This window comes from Ochotona princeps, chromosome 22 (genome assembly GCF_030435755.1).
Source record: "Ochotona princeps isolate mOchPri1 chromosome 22, mOchPri1.hap1, whole genome shotgun sequence".
Classification (NCBI taxonomy): Eukaryota; Metazoa; Chordata; class Mammalia; order Lagomorpha; family Ochotonidae; genus Ochotona; species Ochotona princeps.
The window spans coordinates 9,850,265-9,873,063 of NC_080853.1; the positions used below are offsets into that span (position 1 = coordinate 9,850,265).

General features: G+C 52.8%; 1 protein-coding gene across 1 annotated transcript; it reads left to right on the plus strand.

Annotated features, from left to right (window-relative positions):
• The first annotated feature begins 14,874 nt into the window (after positions 1-14,874).
• PLTP (phospholipid transfer protein) lies at positions 14,875-22,781 on the plus strand. Its single transcript, XM_004586080.3, has 15 exons — positions 14,875-15,124; positions 15,214-15,313; positions 16,035-16,163; positions 16,376-16,531; positions 17,334-17,397; positions 17,497-17,560; positions 18,107-18,198; positions 19,202-19,378; positions 19,481-19,537; positions 20,435-20,599; positions 20,691-20,758; positions 21,805-21,847; positions 21,940-22,003; positions 22,084-22,160; positions 22,571-22,781. The coding sequence occupies exons 1-15, from the start codon at positions 15,022-15,024 to the stop codon at positions 22,661-22,663; spliced, it is 1,452 nt and encodes a 483-aa protein (XP_004586137.2). The 5' UTR covers positions 14,875-15,021; the 3' UTR covers positions 22,664-22,781.
• The last annotated feature ends 18 nt before the right edge of the window (positions 22,782-22,799 follow it).

The following is a 22,799-nucleotide window of genomic DNA, read 5'->3' on the forward strand; positions in this document are numbered from 1 at the left end:
GGGTGCAGGGGTTCAGGTGCTTGGACTTGCTGCTGCTTCCCCTGGGGCCGGAGCAGGGAGCTGGATCAGGAATGGAGTGGTGGAGACTTCAGCGAGCATCCCTATGGATGCTGGTGTCTCAGGCAGTGGCACCACAGCACCAGCCCCAGGTCCTGTTATTTACCTTTGGAAAACCATTTTATGAAGAACAGTACACAAACATACACATAAGCATAGTCATTTGTGAACGGAGACCAAGATCTTCTCTCTTTGGGATCCTGGCAGAGGTCCTAGAGCTCGACGCATGCCCACTGCAGAGCATTAGTCCAATCCTTTTGTGGTCACGGCCACCTGGCTTCTAACATTTGTGCCACCTGCATCTCTATAGCTGACTTTTGCCTGTTCCTTGAGCATCATATAAATGGAATTATAAAGAGTGATTTTGTGCCCGGCCTCTGGTCTAGCTTGCACAGGGAAGACACGTCCATGTTAGTGCAGCAATAGCAAGCCACACTTGGCACTGTATTTTAAAAGATTTATTATTTTTTTTTTTAATTGAAAGGCAGATATATAGGAAGAAGCAAGTACAGAAAGAAAGATCTTACATCCACTGCTTTACTTCCCAAGTGGCCACAACAGCCACAGCTAAGCCAGTCCGAAACCAGGAACTTCTGGGTCTCCCACGTCCTGTCCTTGACTGCCCTTCCAGGCCACAAGCAAGGAGGTAGATTGGAAGTAGAGCTGCCAGGACATGAATCAATGCCCATATGGCACATGCAAGGTGAGGATTTAATCACTAGGCTATTGCACTGGGACCAACATTTTATTTATTTTAACTGAAAAGGCAAATTTACAGAGAGAAGGAGAAACAAAAATCATCTGTCCAGTGATTCACTTCCTATATGGCCACAACAGCTATAGCTCTCGGCCAATCCTAATCATTCGGTTTTGTTTTTAAGATTTATTTATTTTTATTGAAAGACGGATATACAGAGAGGAGGAGAGACAGGAAGATCTTCCGTCCGATTGTTCACTCCCCAAGTGACCGCATGGCTGGAGCTGAGCCAATCTGAAGCTAGGAGCCAGGAGCTCTTCCAGGTCTCCCACGTGAGTGCAGGGTCACAAGGCTTTGGGCCGTCCTCGACTGCTTTCCCTGGCCACAAGCAGGGAGCTGGATGGGAAACAGGGCCACCGGGATTAGAACCGGCAACCATATGGGATCCCGGGGCGTACAGGGCGAGTACTTTAACCACTACGCTATCATTCCGGGCCCAATCCTAATCATTTCGTAGAGATTTGTTTGAAAGGCACAATGACAACCAGAAGAGATAGATGCAGATCTCTGTCCACTGGTTTACTCTCCAAAGGGTTGTGAGGACTGGGACTTGAGCCAGGTGGAAGCCAGGAGACAGGAACTGCATCTGGGTCTCCCAAGTGGGTACCAAGAGTTCAAATACATGGCTATTCCTCTGCTTCCTTCTCAGACCCATGAATAGAAAACAGGATAGGAAATGGAACAGCCAGGGACCTGGCACAATACCACATGGACACGGTTCATGTCCTGGCTACTCCATTTCCCATCCACCTCCCTGCCTGTGGCCTGGGAAAGCAGTCGAGGACGGCCCAAAGCCTTGGGACCCTACACCCACATGGGAGACCCGAAAGAGGCTCCTGGTTCAAATCAGCTCAGTTCTGGCTATTGGGGCCACTTGGGGAGTGAACCAGCAGACGGAAGATCTTTCTTTCTGTCTCTTTTTTAAATTTTTTTGAAAGATTTATTTATTTTCATTACAAAGTCAGATATTCAGAGGAGGAGAGGCAGAGAGGAAGATCTTCCATCCGATGATTCATTCCCCAAGTGAGTACAACGGCCGGTACTGCGCCAACCCGAAGCCAGGAGCCTGGAACTTCCTCTGGTTCTCCTACATGGGAACAGGGTACCAAGGCTTTGGGCCATCCTCGACTACTTTCCCAGGCCACAGGCAGGGAGCTGGATGGGAAGTGGGACCACCTGGATTAGAACGGCGCCCATATGGGATCCCAGCACATTCAAGGTGAGGACTTTAGTCGCTAGGCCACCGTGCCAGGCCCTCTGTCTCTCTTTCTCTGTAAAATCTGCCTTTACAATAAAAATAAATATCTAAAAAAGAAAAAAAGCAGGCCCAGTGAGTTAGCCTAGTGACTAAAGTCCTTGCCTTGCATGCGCATGATCCCATATGGGCACTGATTTGTGTCCTGGCTGCTCTACTTCCCATCCAGCTCCTGCTTGTGGCCTGGGAAAGCAGTCAAGGACGGCCCAAAGCTGTCCCCAAGTGACTTCCATGGTTGGAGCTGAGCTGATACAAAGCCAGGAGCCCCCACATGGTTTTCCACATGGGTACAGGGTCCTAAGACTTTGGGCCATGCTCTATGGTTTTCCCAGGCCATATGCAGGGAGCTAAATGGAAAGTGGAGCAGCTGGACCACCAACTGGTGCCCATATGGGATCCTTGCACTCGAAGGGGAAGGATTAGCCAATTGAGCCATTGCATTGGGCCTGTACCCATTTTTGTAGTTTAGACAAAATGGCCAAGAGCCAGAATGTCTAAATCCAGATAAGCTGGGTCTGCAGAATTAAATTCCAGACTTCTTTTTTTTTTTTTTTTTAGATTATTTATTTATTTTTTAAGATTTATTTATTTTTTATTGCAAAGTCAGATATACAGAGAGGAGGAGAGACAGAGAGGAAGATCTTCCATCCAATGTTTCACTCCCCAAGTGAGCCGCAACAGGCCGGTGCGCGCCGATCCGAAGCCGGGAACCAGGAACCTCTTCCGGGTCTCCCACATGGGTGCAGGGTCCCAATGCATTGGGCCGTTCTCAGCTGCTTTCCCAGGCCACAAGCAGGGAGCTGGATGGGAAGTGGAGCTGCCAGGATTAGAACCGGCGCCCATATGGGATCCCGGGGCGTTCAAGGCGAGGACTTTAGCCGCTAGGCCACGCCGCCGGGCCCAAATTCCAGACTTCTTAAAAAAAAAAATGGAGAAGAAGAAGAAAAGGAAGCTAGGGTGCCAGCTGGCAGCTTCCCGGATGTTGGAGACCAGAGTACCCTTGACCTAGAGAGTAGGGACAAGGAGACCCCCAGCGCCCTGGGTCCCCCGCTCTGACCAGGAAAGATGCCTGTGACAGCTTCACTCTGGGACTACAGACATTGACGATCACCTGTCCCCAGGACACAATTCCGTGACTCTTGTACATTTACAGAGTTGCAAAACCACCACCACAATTCAATTCTAGAACGAAAAGATCTCTCAGGCCCATATGCACCCCTGGACCCTTGGCTCGGCCTTCTGCCGCCCTGGATGGGCCTTGTTGGGGCACCTTCTGGAAGTGGAAGCGCACCACCTGTGTGGTTAGGCACGCATCATTCACTCTGCAGGGTTTCTGAGATGCGGCCATGTTGAGGTCAGCAACAGCTCCTTGTCGTTGCTAATCAGAGGGTGCCTTCTTGCCAATGAACCACATCGCGTTGCATTCCTCGCTTTACCAGCCTTGGGCTGCTTCCGCTTCGTGGCCCCTCGGGAGGGTGCTCCATCTCCACAGCCATGTGTTGGTGTGAACACACGTTTTGCCTTTTGCAGTGGAATTTTTTAACATTTTTTTTAGTTTGTTTTATTTGAAAGGCAAAGAGAGAGACAGATGCAAACAGAGATTTTATCCACTGAGTCACTCCCTAAATGGGCACAATGAGCCAGTCTGCAGCCAGGAGCCAGGAGCTGCTTCTGGGTCTCCCACAAGGGTGCAGGGTCCCAAGGCTTTGAGCCATCCACTACTGCTTTCCCAGGCTGCAAGCATGGACCTAGATGGGAAGTGTGGCAGCGAGGACACAAACTGGCACCCCTATAGGATGTTGGTGCTTGGAGGATTAGCCAGTTGAGACATTGCACCAGCCTTGAAAAGCAGTTACCGAGAGACGAAAAGAGAGAGATAGCCTCTGTCTGCTGATTCACTCCTCAGATGACTGCAATGGACAAGACCCAGGAACCTGGAACTCTGTCTGGATCTCCTATGTGGACAGGGGTCCAAGCACTGGGGCCATCTTCCACTACTCTTCCAGGTACGTTAGCACAAAGCTGAATGGGAACCAGAGTGGCTGAGACTTGAACTGGTGCTTACAGGGGTTGCTGTCTTTGCAAATGGCCACTTAGTGGGCTGAGCCACAAAGCTGGCGCCAATCATTGTGGTTGTCTTCTTTTAAAAATGTCTTCTACAGAACTTTAAAACAAACGAACACTCACTGACACCTGGGCCCCGTCCCAAATCCATCAGTCTTAGGGCTGGGGTCCGGGCATCGGTATTCAGAACAAAACAAGATTCAAAATGTCCCTTTTTTAAAAGCTGCTACTCTGCAGAAGAGCTGAGAACTGGTGATATAACTTCAGGTCTGCCCCGCAGGGCACCAAAAAGGAGGTCACGCTGGCTAGCAGTCTCTCCCATTCCCAGAAGCCCACGGGCTTGGGGGGTGAGAGATGAGACATCCCCAATGCCTGGTGCTGCCAAGCAGTCACAGGCACAGTCTTGGGCAGAATCCCTGGGGAAAGGAGCGGGGAAGGGGCCCAGGGGTGGGCTGGGCAGAGAGGCCCCGATTCCTGCACACCCCACTCAGATCCAGAGGGGCACCTCCCACAAGCCTGGGGATACAGGCCTCCCAGAAAATTAGGAAAATATGATATTCTTGGCTGCAGACTGGCTCCAGATAACCCTGGAGAATACAACGTGATTGATGCCGGCAGGAAGCTGATAGTGTAGACATGCAGTGGAGCACTAGGCCCCCAATTCCTCCCATGAACCACCTCCTTCAGAAAGGTTTGCAAATGGTCATGATGGCCTAATTTTTTAAGCCAAGTTACAAAGAGGGAGGGAGAGACACATAGAGATAAATCTTTCATCCTCTGGTTTACTCCCCAAATGTTCACAACAACCTGGGCTGGCCCAGGCTGAAGCCTGGAATTTCTTTTTTTTTTTTTTTTTTCATTTTTATTTTTATAAATTTTACATAGTTGATTAGGAAACAAAGGGTCAAGGATTATAGGAAAGTGGGTAAGACCATTGTTTTCACATTGTGTGTGTGCGTGTGTGTGTGTGTGTGGTGTGTATCTAGGGTAAGGAGGTAGACAAAGGGAGAAGCCCGACCCAACCTACCACTCCATCCCACCCATCCCAGGGTCCCCAACATGGGCCATGCTTCAAGGGCATTGCTCAAGTGGTTTCGAAATTTCAACAGTTCTGAATTGCTGCCAATCTTGCCACTTCAAGCATGATGAAATTTCTCTAGAATCCATTGGCTGACATAGTCCACCTTAGGGTTCCCTGTTGCGGTACCAGCTATCCTCTGCAGGCTCCAATGGACCGCCATTTCCTCCATGTGCGCTTGGATATACTGTCTGCTGTTCTGTCTGAGCCACCAACGAGGCTCAGCTCCGACACCTGCCCTCCATGGTCGGACCTTGGAACCTACAATTCTCTTCATGATTGGGGTTCTGGGATCAGCAGTTCAGTTGGAGGGATCCCCAAAGAAACTTTGTCTGAGGTGATCCCAGACCTGATTCTTGTGTGTGAATGCCAGTACAGGGTCTGGCACAGTCTGTCGCCCCAATCAGCTTATACCTATGCTGGTGGTTGCAATTGCTGGGTCAGTTCTGTTTCCAGGCCTGTCAAAGCCAGGAATTTCGAACTCTATCCAAGTCTCCCATATAGAGGACAGGCGTCCCAGTACATGAGCCATCAACTGCTGCCTGCCAGAGACATTGGCAGGAAGTTGGGTGAGAGGCAGAGTAGCCAGGACTCCATCCAGCACTCCGGTGGCACCACAGTGCCTAATCCACGAGCACCAGTCTTGAACTCATCCAATATTTATGGGCAGGTGCTTGGTTACTGGGGTCAAGTTGCCCACTTAGGACACCTGCATGGGTCCCATGTGGAAGTGTCTGGGCTCTACTTTCTTTTTGTTGTTGCTAATGCTTTACAGATTTTTTTTTTTTTTTTTGAAAGGCAGATTTATAAAGGAGAAATAGAAACAGAAAGATCTACCTGCTGGTTCGTGGTTACAATGGAGTTGAGCCCACCCTAAGCCAGTGGCCTCTTCTGGTCTCTCAGACAGGTGCAGCGTCCCAGTCTTGAGCCATCCTTCACTGCTTTCTCAGGCGATAAGCAGGGAGCTGAATTGGAAACGGAGCAGCCAGGATTAGAATCGGCATCCATTAGGCATGCAAGCACTACAGGAGGACTAGCCTGTGAGCCCCCTCATGGTCTTTGGACTCCACTTTCCATTCCAACTTTCTGCGAATACACACCCTGGAAGGCCAGGGCTTACATACTGAGGTCCCTCCCACCCAGGTGGGAGACCCAGGAGGAGTTCTGGGCTCCTGGCTTCATTGCACTGCAGGCATCTGGGGAGTGAACTGGTGAATGGAAAACCTCTTTTAGGCTGATGAGGGTGATGGGAAGTCCTTATCTCTTGTTGCCCCTCCCTTCAGTAACTTTGAAATGACACCCGCAGGCTTTTGAAATCCAACCATCTCCATGATATCTGCCAAGATCCTCCAGCCACTTCCCTCCAAACAGAGAGGGGCTGGAAACCCTCAGGAGTCTAATGAAGATGAGAGTTTGAAGACTTAGGGGGTCCCAAAGCAAGGGATGCCCATGAGTCAGGGTCAGCCAGCAGGCTGAGAGAGGTACAGCAACCACAAAGGAAGCTGAAAGATGAAGAAGAAAAAAAGAAAGACAAGGAGGAGGAATTCAGAGAGGGAAGTGTGAGCTGCCAGGGTTCACACCAGAGCTCAGTTGAGGAAGCCACACATGTGGGCATGTGCCTGATCCCTGGAGAAGCAGATGTAGAGAAAACCTTAGCACTCTCAAGTTTATTCTTTAGATTTATGTATTTTTCATGGAAAGGCAGATTTATAGAAAGAAGGAAAGACAGAAAGATTCTCCATTCGCTGGTTGCTCCCTAAATGGAGCTAGAGCGGAGCCGATCTGAGGCCTGGAGCCAGGAGCTTCTTCTGGGTCTCCCACATGGGTGCAGGGTCCCAAGGACTTGGGCCATCCTCCTAGGTCATAAACAGGGACCAGTTGGATTGAAAGTTGAGCACTTCCAGGACATGAATCGGTGCCCATATGGGATGTCAGCGCTTGGAGGAGGAGGATTAACAAGTTGAGTCATTGCGCCAGGCCCAGTACTCTCAAATTTCAAACATGTAAAGGCCGTCTGGGCCAGACCCCCTCCCCAGAGAAACGGATGGAGCCTCAAGGAAGAAGCAGAAAACAGAAGGACGCCACCCACATCCAGGCCTCCAAGCACTCTCAAGAGCTCTATCCTGGCCTATCTCCCCGTCTGGGGACCATTTTGTCCAGCTGCATTCTGGAACTAGGTGGTGTCTGCCTGCTTGGGGTGTGTCATCAGTCCTTGCTGGGTTGACAGCTGTCTCCTCTCACCCCCACTGGATTTCATTCTCTTATCACATGTTCCCAGTAACGCCCAAGCTACCCAGCACAGCCATTTGAATTGCGCCACCCTGGGTCAGGCAGAATAAGGGTGGGGGAGGCCATTCCCCGAGGGGGACCCTGGGTGGGCCTTGGGTCAGCAGGGGAGGTGGACTGACACAGCTGCATGCTGTGCGGGGATCCAAGGAAAACACAACCAGAGACAGGAGAGCAGGGAGCCAGATGATGCATGCCGGACTCTTGGGCAGCATCCAGCTTAGCAGCCTGTGCTGAGTGAAACTTGTGTTTACCCACTTGGACCAATGACTTCCTCCTGCTGTGCCTCAATTTCTTTGTTCCTTTTCTTGTGTGTGTGTGTGCCTCAATTTCTATGTCTGCAAGACAGGCAAGAGGGGCTGGTACAACAGTTTAGTGGCTAAGGTCCTAGCCTCGCATGTACCAGTATCCCATATGGGCACCAATTTATGTCCTGGCTGCTCCACTTCCCATCCTGCTCCCTGCTTGCGGCTTGAGACAGCAGTCAAGGACAGCCCAAAACCTTGGGACCCTGCACCTGCATGGGAGACACAGAGGAAGCTCCTATTTCCTGGCTTCGGATTGGATCAGCTCTGGTTGTTGCGGCCACTTGGGGAGTGAACCAGCAGATAGGGATCTTTCTGTCTCTCCTTCTCTCTGTATATCTGCCTTTCCAATAAAAATAAATCAGTCTTTCATAAACAAACAGAGGCAAGAATTGGTGTCCCAAGGGATTTCTATGAGGACTAAATAAGATGATTAAACAAGACAAACAACGGAGTTCAGTAGTTGAAAACCTGGCATCCACAGCCAAACTGACTTGAGCTAATTATTTCACTTCTCCACACCTCAGTTGGGTCTGTGTAAAATGGGATTGAAACCTCATAAGCACTTTCTTTTTTTTAAGTTTCATGTATGTATTTTAAAGGCAGAGTTAAAAACTCAGCTCTTCCATCTGCTGGTTCACCTCCCAAATGGCCACATTGAACCAGTAGATGAAAAATCTCAATTTCTCTGGAACTCTGCCTTTCAAATAAATACATATTGAAAATGAAATAAAAAGGGATCAGACTTGTGGTACAGCACATTAAACCACCACCTGCAAGGCTAGGAGCCTCTATGAGCACTGGTTTCAGTCTTAGCTGCTCCACTTCCAAACCAGCTCTGCAAATGTGCCTGGGAAGTCAGTGGAAGCGCAAGAGATTGCATGTGGTTCTGGGCTCCTGGCTCTGGCCATGCCTAACCCTGGCAGTTGTGGCTATTGGGATTGTAAACCAGCAGATGGAAGGTCTTTCTCTCTCTGTCTCCCCGTTTTTGTCTCTGGAATTCTTCCTTTCAAAATAGACAAATAAATCTTTAGAACAAAACAAAAGGCTGCGGCAGCCAGGGCTGGTCTGATCTGAAGCCAGGAACTGCATCATTCAGGTCTCCCACTTGGATGTCAGAGGCCCAAGGGCCTGGGGCACCTCCCACTGCTTTTGCACATGCATTCACAAGGGGTTAGAGCAGAAATGCTCCCAGTGTTCCAGCATGGGATGCCAATGTTGCAGGTGGTATCTGAAGTCATTGTCCCAAAATCCTGGCCCATGCATATTCCGTTACACAGCAAGTTCACAGGAATCATCAGAGGCACTTCAGGAGCCCTCTGGTGTGCCGGATACTCAGTGCAGCACTCTTCATGGCTAGTCACAGCAAGGCCTCCTGCCAGCCACAGGGCGACAGGTGCTAGGACATCATGTCTCACAGATGTGGAAACTGAGCCTTAGAAAGAAATGTATTTTCTCTGTATCTTCTGTCACTGATAAACTGTTCCCTGTGGTTCCTTTTTTTTTTTAAAGAGGGTTTTGTTTTGTTTTGTTTTTAAATTGGAAAGTCAGATTTACAGAGAGGAAGATCTTCTCTCCATTCACTTACTCCCCAAGTGGCCACGACGGCCAGAGCTGATCCAATCAGAAGCCAGAAATCTCTTCCGGGTCTTCCATGTGGGTGCAGGGTCCCAAGGCTTTGGCTGTCCTGGACTTCTTTCCCAGGCCACAAGCAGGGAACTGGATGGAAAGTGGGACACTGTGATTAGAACTAGTGGGTACCGGGGAATGCAAGATGAGAATTTTAGCTGCTAGGCTGCTGTGCCAGGCCCACCTGTGATTCCTTTGAACACAGTTTTTGGACAGGTACATGCTCTGGAGCAGTGTGCAGCTGTGACTGAGCCCACGAGCCCCCAAGAATTTCAATTGCGCGTTCTCTGGCCCTTTACGGCACAGCTGCTGGCAGTGGCTCCAGCAAGGGCAGAGGGGTGAGCTGGACCTGCTTCAGCACTGCGTGGACCTGCACAACATAGTGCCGGAGTCCAGCTCCAGCTGGGTTCAAAACTCGAGAATGGTGCGTGGAGTAGGCGTAGAAAAGAAATAGACCACTACGATTTAATGATCATAGTGGACAAATGCAAGAAACCTGTCCCCTTTATTTATACAGAAGCAGTCATAAGCGCTGGCACAGACATTTTATTTTTTTATTTTTTAATTTTTTTTAAGATTTATTCATTTTTATTACAACCAGATATACAGAGAGGAGGAGAGACAGAGAGGAAGATCTTCCGTCCGATGATTCACTCCCCAAGTGAGCCGCAACGGGCCGATGCGCGCCGATCCAAAGCCGGGAACCTGGAACCTCTTCCGGGTCTCCCACATGGGTGCAGTGTCCCAAGCATTGGGCCGTCCTCAACTGCTCTCCCAGGCCACAAGCAGGGAGCTGGATGGGAAGTGGAGCTGCCGGGATTAGAACCGGCGCCCATATGGGATCCCGGGGCTTTCAAGGTGAGGACTTTAGCCGCTAGGCCACACCGCTGGGCCCTGGCACAGACATTTTACTTCATGGTCAAGTGGGTGTTTCCAAGGATAATTCTGCCCTTTGTTTCACCTTAAAACTCTCAATAGAAGTTCTCAATAGCTGGTGCATATCAATCAGTAACACATTCCTAATAGAATCCTCATTCTACAACTTAATCTTGAATCAGTTAAGGGAGGAAATTCATTGCAAAAAAAGGAGGGGGGAAACCTAAAAACCAAGGATGGTTAAATGGGGGCAGCACAGACAGAGACAGCATGAACAATAAAAGGCCCTTTTGCAGTTATCAGCAAGTTCACATTGATAGTAACAAAACAACTTCACAGCAGTAAACAATGCCTGAATGGATCACAGAATCCTCAGCAGGGTGGTCCGTGTCCATGCAAAGGAAGGTGGAACTGCCTTCAGGCGGTTTGTAGAGACATCCCCTGGCCCTGCCATGCAGCGGGAAATTCCTTGTGGCCCTGCCTTCAATGGAACAGTTCTCCACCCACTCACTGCACAGACCCCAGCAACATAGCATCTTTGCTAGCCTGATACTTTGGATTTAACCATGCTGCCTGCAGAACACAGCTCGCAATGCCAGTATCCCATATAAGTTCCAGGTCATGTGCTGGCTGCTCCACTTCCTATCCAGCTTCCTGCCGCTGTGCCCATGAAAGTAGTAGAAGGTGCTCAAGTGCTTAGTGTCTGCACAAACATGGGAAACTCAGGCGAAGCTTCTGGGTTGGCCTGCCCCAGCCCTGGCCCTTGCAGACGACCGAGGAACCGACAGATTAACAGATGAAAGATCTCTGCCTCTCTTCTTCACTCTCTGTAACCCTGACTTTTCAAATAAATAAATACATTTTAAAAGTGAAACAAAGCCAGGAGTGATTATGGGAGTTTAGGAATTCTGACCTCTGTATTCTTCTTCTAAGATTTATTTATTATTTTTGGGCCCGGCGGCGTGGCCTAGCAGTTAAAATCTTCGCCTTGAACGCACCGGGAGCCTATATGGGCACTGGTTCTAATCCCGGCAGCTCCGCTTCCCATCCAGCTCCCAAATAAATCTTTAAAAAAAGATTTATTTATTATTTTTATTGCAAAGTCAAATATACAGAGAGGAGAAGAGATAGAGAGGAAGATCTTCCATCCAATGATTCACTCCCCAAGTGACCACAACAGCCAAAGCTACGCCGATCTGAAGCCAGGAGCCAGGAACTTCCTCCAGGTCTCCCAAGGACGTGCAGGGTCCCAAGGCTATGGGCTGTCCTTGACTGCTTTCCCAGGCCATAAGCAGGGAGCTGGATGGGAAGCTAAGCTGCTGGGATTAAAACCGGCGCCCAAATGGGATCCTGGCACGGTCATGGCAAGGACTTTAACTGCTAGGCTACTGCGCTGGGTCCTGTAAATATTAAAAAATTAAATTAAATTAAAAAAATAATGGCAGCGTGACTGTGACAGACTGCAAAAGGGCAAGAGAGGAAATGGGCAGCAGCCCTAAAACGTGCCTGGAAACCATGGCATGGAGCCAGGAGCTCCTCCTCAGGAAAACAGAACACCACTCCTGGGCCAGTGCTGTGGCACCGGGGGTTAAGCCGTGGCTTGCAAAGCCAGTGCTCTCTGCTAGAATATCTGTTTGAGTCATGCTACCATTCCCTTGGGAGGCCCAGATTCCTGGCTTTGCCCATTTGGACAGCGACCCGGCAGATGGAAGATTTCTCTTCTCTCTTTCACATAAATAATTTTTAAAAAGATTTACCTATTTTTGTTGCAAAGTCATATATATAGAGGAGAGACAGAGAGGAAGATCTTCCATACATTAATTCACTCCCCAATTGACTGCAACGGCTAGAGCTGTGCCAATCCAAAGCCAGGAGCCTCTTCTGGGTCCCTCATGTGGAGGGCATGGTCCCAAGGCTTTTGGCTGTTGACTGTGTTTCCAGGCCCCAAGCAGGGAACTGGATGGGAAGTGGGGCAGCTGGGATTAGAACTGGCATCCATATGGGGATTCTGGCGCCTGCAAGGTGAGGATTTTAGCTGCTGGGTTACCGCTCCAGGCCCAATTTGTAAAAGCTACTAATGGTTGATAATGCCAGCGATTGTAGCTCACATTTTTCAAACCCGACTAACTGCCAAGTGTTTATTAAGCCCTTCCAATAAATCAACTCATTTAATCCTCACAAGCAACCCTTTGATTATTCTTACTTTACAAATGAGGAAATTGAGACTCAGCCACTTCAACCAATGGCCCAAGGCTACACAGTCGCACTTGGGAGCTTCCTGGGGCTGTGGTGGGAAAGGCAGAGGACAAGATGCTTGAAGAGATAAAAATGATGCAAAGATGTAGCTTTCACTTCTACCCCCCCCCCCAAGAGATTAAAGCAAGCTGCGCCCCCCCCCCCACCAGGTTTCCTGCCTGGGCCAAGCTCAAGGGGGGTTACTTGAGTTCAAAGGCACAGGCTTATTTCCTGCCCTGGCCTTGCACACTTCAGCACTTTGCAAGCAGCATACACCCTTCCGGCTTTGCTTGGGCTTTGGGTCCTTGATCCGGGCAGCTAGCATGTAGTTGGCACTCATGGTGAACCTATGCCATGACATGTTACACGCTAGGCCTTCCCTTGCTGAGGAGTTGGAGCTCCAAGCACTTGTAGGAGGGTCCAGGGTTCTACACCAGCTTCCGTGGAAGGGAATGCTGGCCTTGCACACAATCAAAGCTGTGATCATCTGGACTGTACAACCCACTGGTCTGAGATCTACCCACAGCCGGGGGAGGGCCCCAGCAGCAACCCCAAGGGTCTCTCCGCCTCTCATTTCCTACCAACTTCACAGCAGTTCCCATCGAACAGTTTAAAAACTGAAGTAAGCTGGGGTGGATGCTCTAGGGGCATCCCAAACGGGCAACGGCTTCCCTCCTTGCTGCTCTGCTTCACATCCAGCTTCCTGCGTGTCTGGGCTCTGCATCCACACAAGCGACCTGGAAGTTCCTGGCTTCAGATCAGCTAGCTCTGGCCATTGAGGTCATTTGGGGAGTGAACCAGCAGATGCATATCTTCCTCTGTCTCTCCTCTCTGTAAATCTACTTTTTCACTAAAAATTTTAAAAAGACATGTTTTATTTTCATTGGAAAGGCAGATTTACAGCAAGAGGCAGAGAAAGAGAGAAGTCTTCCATCCACTGGCTCACTCCCCAAATGTCTGCAATGGCCAGAACTGAGCCAATCCGAAGCCAGGAGCCAGGAGCTTCTTCTGGGTCTCTCACTCAGGTGTGGAGTTCTAAGGCTTTGGGCTGTCCTCTCTGCTTTCCTAGACCACAAACAGGGAGCTGGACGGGGAGTAGAGCATCTGTGACATGATCGGTGGCCATATATAGGCTAGTGCTTGCAGGTGGAGGACAAGCCTGTTCAGCCACCATGCCACAACTCCTAAAATGAACAAATCTTGAAAAAAAAAAGTTAAATTAGGTTTTAGTGACCAAGTGTCCTGGTTTACCTGGGATTGAGGGCATTCTCAGGAAGTTTCCAGATAGGAAGGGCCTGGGGCAAATCAGGCTGAGGTGGCCACCTGCCTGCCTATTTTCTTTCTCAAGAAGCTCACACCATGTGCCCCACTCTACAGGCTGCTGATGGGGAGCTTCCGGCTCCAAGGGTTAACAAAGGGTTCCACAATGTGGGAGTGACTGCCCAGTCCCTGGGGGAATTCCAGGCACCTGGTGTTACCTTCCTGGACCTGCAGCACCTGCTGGGTCTTGCTTCTCCAAGCTAGGAAAGGTGTCTGGGTCCTTAAGGATCCCACCCCTCTCCAAACATGCCTTCCCAAAGACAGAGGCAAGGCAAGGAGAAGTCTAGAAGTAGTGGGGCCGGCGGCAGAGCGACTCGCTCACGGTCAGGCAGGGACAGGCGGGGGATTGTCATTTCCACCCAGGTCCGGGGGTTAGCAGCTCTGCTTGGGTTGGGAGGGCCTGTTCCGGCCCCTCCCTCGTTCTTGATGGACTCGGGTACCCCACTTGTCTCCACAGCAGTCGGGCTTGTCACGGGGCTCGGTCTGGCGCTTGGCGCTCTCCCAGCCGCCAGCGTCCCGCCCCGTCCCCTCCCAGTCCCCGGGAAAGAGGAGGGGGCCGTGGAGGACCGGCTTTATAAAGTCGGCTGGAGGCGCGCTGCGCGCCAGAGCCCGCGGCCCGGAACCCCTTCGCTGCCCACCGGCCACAGGCACCACGCCGCACCCCAGCTCAGCTTTCATCGTTGAGTGAGTAGGGGTCCTCACTGTGCCTGGCCCTGGGGTCAGAAGGGATGGGCTGAGCTGGTGTGTGTGTGGGATAGACCCCAGAGGGGAGGCCTTAGGACCCGGGAGCCCCTCTCCCCGGACCTAGGAGACCGCGAGCCACCCCCCAGGAATGCGCATGCAGTGGTTGCCATGGCGGCGTGCAAGCCTTCACCCGCCGCCGCGAGAGGCAGAGGGAGGCTGCCGGGGGAGCGGAGGTCGGACTGCTCACGCGGCGGTTGCACCAGGGAAGCGAGAACACCCTCTCCCCGCGCCCCAAATCGCCCAGTCGCATCTCCTCTCGCGGAGCCTCAGTCTCCGCATCTGCCAAATGGAGCCAGGATTGTCAGCTCCAAATTCTCCACTCAGGGTAACAGCCCCGAGCTAGAGCCCTCTCCCGGCTGGACGCCCCAGGGGTGGCTTCCAGTGAACCCGCACCCCAACCCCAAGTGCGCTCGCCATGGCCCTGTTCTTGGGAGCCGTCCTTCTAGCGCTGCTGGCAGGCGCTCACGCCGAGATCCCTGGCTGCAAGATCCGCATCACCTCCGAGGCGCTGGAGCTGGGTAAGGACCGGCGCCAGCGGGGGCGGCTGGGGTGGGAGCCCCCTGGCAAAGGGAGCCGCCCGCAGCTCAGAACCTCGCTGCGGCCTCAGTGAAGCAGGAGGGGCTGCGCTTTCTGGAGCAAGAGCTGGAGACCATCACCATCCCGGACCTGAGCGGGAGAGAGGGTCCGTTCTACTACAACATCTCTGAGTAAGCAGCTCCCGGGGGGCGGGGCTCCGGGGTCTGGGGCGGGACTGGTTGCTCGGAGGGCGGGGCCTCAGATCGGGGGGCTGGGCTTAGCAGCGTGGGCGGGGCTTCGGGGTCTGGGGCAGGACTTGAAGGGTGGGACTGGCAACCTGGATGCAGGGCTTGGAACATGGTAGGAGCATAGCCAGGTCTTTGAGGCGGGGCTTGGGAGGAAGGAGCCAAAAGGAGAAAGGCCAAGCCCCCCAGCATAGGTCAGGGAGGTGGGCGTGGCCTATGGCATGTGGGTGGGACCTAGAAGAAGGCAGGACCAGTAAACTGAGACTACCATAGTCTTAAGAGCACTAGAAAGTTACGTAGGGTAAAGGAGAGTGGAGTTGAGGCCATTGGATGGAGCTACTGGGAGGAGTGGCTGAGGATCGGAAATGGGGGAACTGGCCCATGGGCCATCGTTAGGTTTATGAGATTCGGTTAAATGAGCAGCTCCAGCAACCTCAAGAAGAGGGAGTGAGGGAATGCAGGCAACCAAAATTCCTAGAGATGGGGTGAAGGTCATCTTCCACATTTGGGCCAGGGGGATCCCCCCTCTCTGAGCCCCAAATCCATGTTGGGTCCTTGAAGGGTAATGGAAGAATTCATTGTACCCACCCCAGCTGCCCCAGGCCTGGAGGCTTGGTATGGGGTGCCCCTTGGTGGCGCTTGACCTGACCCCCAGGGTCTCCTGCAGTGTGAAGGTCACCGAACTGCAGCTCAGGTCTTCCGAGCTCCACTTCCAGCCGCAACAGGAGCTGACGCTACAGATCACCAATGCCTCCTTCGGGCTGCGCTTCCAAAGGCAGCTTCTTTACTGGTTCTTGTAAGGATCCAGCACCCTTGGGGGAAGGGGAGGGTGGATAGGGGGGCAGTGGTGGTGCTGTGGGGCTGTATAATAGGTACAGTCCTAGTCAGACCCTGATAACAGGGTTCCATAGCTGCCCAGTACATGGCACAAGTGAAACTTAAGGAGCAGAACGTAGGCAGTGAGGGCTCCAGCTGCCAGCTGGGGTGACCGACTACCCCCTTGGGCAGATATGATGGGGGCTACATCGACGCTTCGGCCGAGGGTGTGTCCATCCGCACCGGTCTGCAGCTCTCCCAGGGTCTCGCTGGCCGCATGAAAGTGTCCGACGTCTCTTGCCTGGCTTCCGTCTCCAAAATGCACACGGTGTTTGAGGGAACCTTCAAGTAAGCTGCAAGTCCCAGTGCTCCCCACCCCTGGCCCCTGCGAGTCCTGCAGCCCATTGGCCTAGCACAGTAGGCTGGGTCCAGCTCAACTCCATCTATAGCTGGCTGTGTGAGCTTGAGCAAGTCACTCAAGTTCTGTACTTCATCTCTGGCGAAATGGTGGACAGTATCACAGTCATGCTGAGGCTTATTAGTGTTAACGTACAGAGAAGGACTTAGAACAGTACCGGGCCTGTGACCGGTGCTTATCTCAGGGCTAGCCACTCGGAGGGATTGGGAGAATGCTGTTCTCAGTCATTGACAGCTCTCGATAACAAGAAGAGTGATGTCCTCATCCCATGGTCTGGGTTGAGAAAGGACTTGGTGCTGGCTCTGAGAGGGCAGGGAAGAGAGCTGATCATGTGCTGTTGATGTACTTACTGTCAGTGTTCTGTTTATCCAGAAAAGCGGATGTGAGGCCTTCCTCAAGGGTTCAGGAAGGAATCTAGAGGCTGGCTGAAGAGACAAAACGCCTGTCATCAAGGCCAGGAGAGGGAGGTCATGGGAGTCGGCCAGGGGTTCAGAGGACAGGGATATGGGAAGACTGCCGGGAGAAGGCAGCCTCTGAACCCTGGCAGGGAAGCATAGGGTAGGAAGACTAAGGGTCCAGGGGTGGGGGCGAATGCTGAGCAGCTCTGGGGAGCCACAGGTGGAAAAGGGAATGAGTGAGGAGAGTTCTTGAGAGAATCAGGTTAGCAAGGGACGCGTTTTCTCCAGGGCTTGGGGTGGGAGCTGGGCTCACCCCGCCCCTGTCTGCTCACAGGAAGCTGTATGAGTTCTTCTCTACATTCATCACTTCAGGGATCCGCTTCCTCCTCAACCAGCAGGTGTGGGCAGCTGCCGGTCAGGAAACACGAGGTGGGGGAGGTGGAGAGGGCATGTCCTCCCTTGGAGCCCTGGCCCTGACTCTGACCCACATGTTCCAGATCTGTCCTGTGCTCTTCCATGCAGGCACAGTCCTGCTCAACTCCCTCCTGGACACTGTACCCGGTGAGTGTGCCCTGGTGGGGTCAGGTTTCTGGAGCAGGTGTGGGTGATGGGACAGGGGAGCTGCTGGGTGCACAGGGAGGAAGCAGCTTGGAGTAGTTCAGGCTACACACGCAGCCTCTGCTGCAGGCTTATCCTGTGACCTTAGGTTATTTGCCCAGCCTTGGTGTCTTTCCAAGGTTGGCAATGGCTCCCCCTAGGGGTTGCTCTGCGGATTATCCCCAGGGTCCTGGAAATGGGCACTTAACAGGTGCTGTTGGCAGGAATGCCATGCTCCTTGGACATGACCTCTTGCCCAATAGGCATGGGCAGGGAAGCAGGATGAAGGGCACACCGAGGAAGGGGAAGACTATCCATCTGGCTTAGTGAGGGCGATCAACCGTAACAGGTGATGAGAGCTTGCTACACTTCAGCACTCACTGTTTGAATCTGATCCTTCTCACAACGCTGTGGGGGATGAGTCCCCATGTTATGGCTGAAGCCCCTGAGACCCAGCACTCTGGCCAGTGCCACGCAGGGTGGGAGAGTGACTAGCTCCCTTCCCTGCAGTGCGTAGCCCTGTGGATGAGCTCGTTGGCATCGACTATTCCCTCCTGAAGGATCCCGTGGTGTCCAACAGAAACTTGGACATGGAGTTCCGGGTGAGCCCCAGGCTGGCGCGAGTGCGTGCCTGAGCATGTATGCATGCATGTGTTACCCCTCCCCCAGTCAGACTCCTTCCTCCTTTAAGCTGTTCATTTTCACCTTGCCAAAGTTACGTTTATGAGGCCCCTCTTACTGCTGAGGCTGGGTGGCTTCCCAGTGCACACAAAGCCGAGTTCAACTTCCTGGGTCTGGCATTGGTGCTTTGTTAGCCTTAGCTGGTTCCACCTTCCTTACTCCATCCTGCATCTCTGCAGCTCCCCTCTCGCAAACATGCCCCTCCTTCCCATCCCAGAGCCTTGGCTCCCACATGGTCTCTCCCCTTCATCTGCCTTGGAGGAGCCGGTTGTGAAGCTGTGTGCACATAAACGCACTGCATCCTCCCACTGCCCTGGGAGTTGGATTCCCATGGTCGGCCTCTCAAGGAAGCGAATCCTCACCAGAGAAATTGTTTCACCTGCCCAAGGCTACACAGCTAACCTGGGGCATCACCTTCGCTCTTCCCAGTGGAGTGTGGAACTCCAGAACACAAATCTGGAATTACAATGTCTCAAATTCAAATCCTGGCTCTGCCACTGATTGGCTGTAGGACCTTACACAAGTGGTTTAGTCTTTCAGTTCCTGCCTACCAACATACAAACTACACCATACCAGTCAGGGAACCCACCCCTTCAAAGTGGTTGTGGGCTGAAGGAGTTGATCTAGGACCAGGCTTCCAGAGCACCTGAACAGCGTCATCATGGTGTGGGCCCTACAGCAGCTATCACCGCTGCCACCCAGTGTCCATCCCAAAGCCACCTCTTCCACAAAGTCTTTCCTGATGCTCCTTTCTCCAGTCTGATGCGACTGCTTCCTTGCAGTCCTCCACCTCCCCTGAGAACAACAGTAGGGTCCAGTGCACCACCGTCCTCCCCCACCGGCCAGCGCCCAGCACAGGGCTGAGAGGCAGCTGTGGGTTTGAGCCAGTCTGTCCTGACGTCCACTCTGATGCCCCAACCCCAGGGAGCCTTCTTTCCCCTGGCTGAGGGCAACTGGAGCCTCCTCAACCGGGCAGTGGAGCCCCAGCTGCAGGAGCAGGAGCGGATGGTGTACATGGCCTTCTCCGAGTTTTTCTTTGACTCAGCCATGGAGAGCTACTTCCGGGCAGGGGCATTGAAGCTGTCGCTGGTGGGGGACAAGGTACATCATGGCCTGCTTGGGGGACAATCGAGGGGGACCCCCCACACATGCTTGATGATGGAGATTCCATGAGCCTGCTTTGCTCCCAATCCCCCTGCACAGGTGCCCCACGACCTGGACATGCTGCTGAGAGCCACCTACATTGGGAGCATCTTCTTGGTGAGCTCTGGCAGGGGACAGGCAGGGGGCTGGGGCTGGAGGGTCTTACCTCCCGGCAGCAGCCTTGGATAGGGCAGAGACCTGGCCCTTTGCTTGTGACCACGGTCTTCATCTTGTGAAGTTTGCCTCCAGGCAGTGAGGGACACTCCTTGTGAAGATGCGCATGAAGGCAGGCTGGACGAGCGCCAAGGCTTTAATACAGAATACATTTCTCTGCTTGTTTAACAAGGAAGGCAGTGGGAGCTAAGCATTCTCACTCACATTCAAAAGCTCGTCCTTGGTATCATGTCATAAATGGGTGAGCTGGGAGTTGAACCTGGATTTGAACCTCTGGCTCCAGGTCACATTGGCTTTCTCCTACATGCAGTACAAGCTCCCAAGCTTGTCATGAGGATTAATGGAATTAATATCTTCAGATGGAACAATGCCTGGGACAGAGTGTATGTGGATAGGCCAGGACTGCTATGGTTCCCATGGTCATCGTCAAACCTCTAGCCCAGAGGCTAAGACTTTGTTACCAGACACCTGAGTTCAGTTCTGCAGGCAACCATTCACATCCCCTTGGAGAGCTACTTGGTGCCTTGCTACCTCCATTTTCCTCTCTCAAAACCGAGGACCATTCTGAGGTTTGAGTGCCAAGCACTCAGCTCTCATGGCACTCCTACTCCCAGATCTGAGAAGCAGCCAAACAGCTCCCAGGAAGAGGCACCAGAGGTTGGGGATGCCCGGGGAAATCAGGGTTGCAAATGGAGTCCAGAACATGGAGGCACACAATAAGGGAGAGGCTTGTTGGCAGGACAGTTTCTGCATCTCTGAGCTCCCAGAGTGTCAGTCTTTCAGCACCTGGGCTCACCTAGGAGCTGACCCGGGCTCCATGGCCCACCCTGCCACCCACAGAGCCCTGCAGTGATCAACTCGCCACTCAAGGTGGAGCTGTACGTCACCACCCCACCGCGCTGCACCATCAAGCCTTCAGGCACCACCATCTCAGTCACAGCCAGCCTCACCATCGCCTTGGTCCCGCCCAACCAGCTTGAAGTCCAGCTATCCAGCATGGTCATGGTGCGGGGCCACAGAGGAAGGCCGGCAGCTGGGATGGGGAGGGCTGTGGGACCTTGTGGGTCAGTAATAGTCCCCTCTCGCTTGCCCGCAGGACTTGGGGCTGAGTGCGAAGATGGCCCTCCAGGGGAAGGCGCTGCGCATAAAGTTGGACCTGCATAAGTAAGCAGCTGCACAGGATCCCGGGCGGACTGTCGCCATTCACAAGCTGGCCTGTCTTGTTCCTTCATGTTCTCCTACATCCCGGGGGGGAAGCAGGCAGGGTGTGTCCCATAGGGTTAAGTGAGAGGCCTGCAGCCACACAGCCAATAGGATGAGAACAGCCTGGCCACTAGGAGCAGTGCCGTTGTGTGGTCCTATACCTGGCCTCCAGCAGGTGCCAGACGCGCCACAGGGGCTGCAACTCCAACCATGGCAACTATTTATGTTGTAAATAATCACCATGAAATTCTTCAGCTGCACCAAGCCACGCAGGGCTAGCAAGTTCCATTGCACAGATCCATAATGTTATGTTACCCAGAAAGTTCCAGGGCCACTGTTGGTTAAGAGCCTGGATACTAGAGCTAGGCTTGGATAACTTTCCTGTTGTGTGACCTTGGGCTTCTTACTGAGTCTCTCATCTACAAAGTGCAAATCGTAAGAGTGTTTGCTTTTAAACACAATATTTCAGAAGCAGAGCCACTCATTTACTCCCCAAACACTATAGTGGCCAAAGCTGGGAGCCATGACCCCAATTTGGATCTCTCACGTGGGTGACAGGAGCTCACTCCCATGAGCCATCATTGCTGCTTCCCTGGTGTGCATGAGCAGGAAGCAGGAGTAAGGAGCTGGGTGGGGCTAAGTATCACAACTCTGGTCCTAGGATATAGGATCAGAGCATCTCACCTGCTAGCCAGACACGTGCCCGCTTTTTAGAGCTGCAATGAGGACCACATCAGCTGGTCTTTGAAAATATTTTATTAACTTCTGGATGAAAAAAAGAATGCTTCCTATGTGACAGGAAGTAAGCCCCCATGAGTTTTGTTGCCCGAAATAAATTCCACTTGCAAAGCCATGTGCCAAAGCTAGGCATTAGAGGTGCCCAACAAACCCCAAATAAGCAGCAGCCTGGGGTGGGGCAGGACAGGAGACCCCGAGAGCACAGTACAGGGCAGCCTCAGGAAGGAGGCCCAGTTGTTGTGCCTACCAGCCTCGTGTCTCTCCTGCAGATTCCGAATCTACTCAAACCAGTCTGCCCTGGAGTCCCTGGCTGTGAGTTGGGAAGGGCGGTGGGATGGGGATGGGGATGGGGTGGGTGGCTGAGGCAAGCCAAGCCCCCTTGCCACCCGTGTCCTCCACCGCAGCTGATCCCGCTCCAGGCTCCCCTGAAGACCATGCTGCAGCTCGGAGTGATGCCCATGCTCAATGGTAGGGCTGGGGGTGCAGGGGGAGTTGAGGAGGGGTGAACTGGCAAGGACGCAGACTGAGCCAACTGCTCCCACCCACAGAGCGTACCTGGCGTGGAGTGCAGATCCCCATCCCCGAGGGCATCGACTTCGTGCACGAGGTGGTCACCAACCATGCGGTGAGTGGGGGGCTTCTGGGGAAGGTGGCCGAGCTGCACCCCTCTGTAGTTCCCGACACCAGCCCTGCCTTCCCAGCCTGCCCCTCCTGTCCTTCGCCTGGCCCTTTACACCAACCAAGCCTCTCCTGAGGACAATTTTCTCAGCACACCCCCACAACACCTACTAATCTCTCAGATCTTGGCTGAGAGTCACCTCCTGCAGGAAGTCCTCCTTGGATGTTCAGTCTGTACTCCTCAAGCCTCTTGTTTAGCCTCCCTGACACCAAGGTAGAACTGCTTTGCTGCTTGCTTGCTTGCTCTGCTCTCCCTCCAGCTTTGAGGAACCCCCAAGGTCAAAGACTCTGGCTAAGCTTCAGCCTCCAAGGTACCACACAAATCAACGAGACTGTTCTCCCTGTTCCCCTGCACAGGGCTTCCTTACCATCGGAGCTGACCTCTTCTTTGCCAAAGGACTGCGTGAGGTGATTGACAAGAATCGGCCTGCCGCACCCAAGGAGCCTTAACACATCCACAGCAGCTGCCTGAGCCCACAGCAGCCGCTCCTTCTATGCCCCTGGCTCACAGCCCCTAGCATCCCTGCTAACCTCCAGGGCCACAAACAAGGAAGGCTTCCAAGCTGTACCCAGTTTAATTCCATTA

Coding starts and splice junctions, on each gene's coding strand:
- PLTP (XM_004586080.3), top strand. CDS start 15,022: ATGGCCCTGTTCTTGGGAGCCGTCCTTCTAGCGCTGCTGGCAGGCGCT. Junction 20,759..21,804: donor ATAAAGTTGGACCTGCATAA/GTAAGCAGCTGC, acceptor TCTCTCCTGCAG/ATTCCGAATCTACTCAAACC. Junction 21,848..21,939: donor CTGCCCTGGAGTCCCTGGCT/GTGAGTTGGGAA, acceptor CCTCCACCGCAG/CTGATCCCGCTCCAGGCTCC.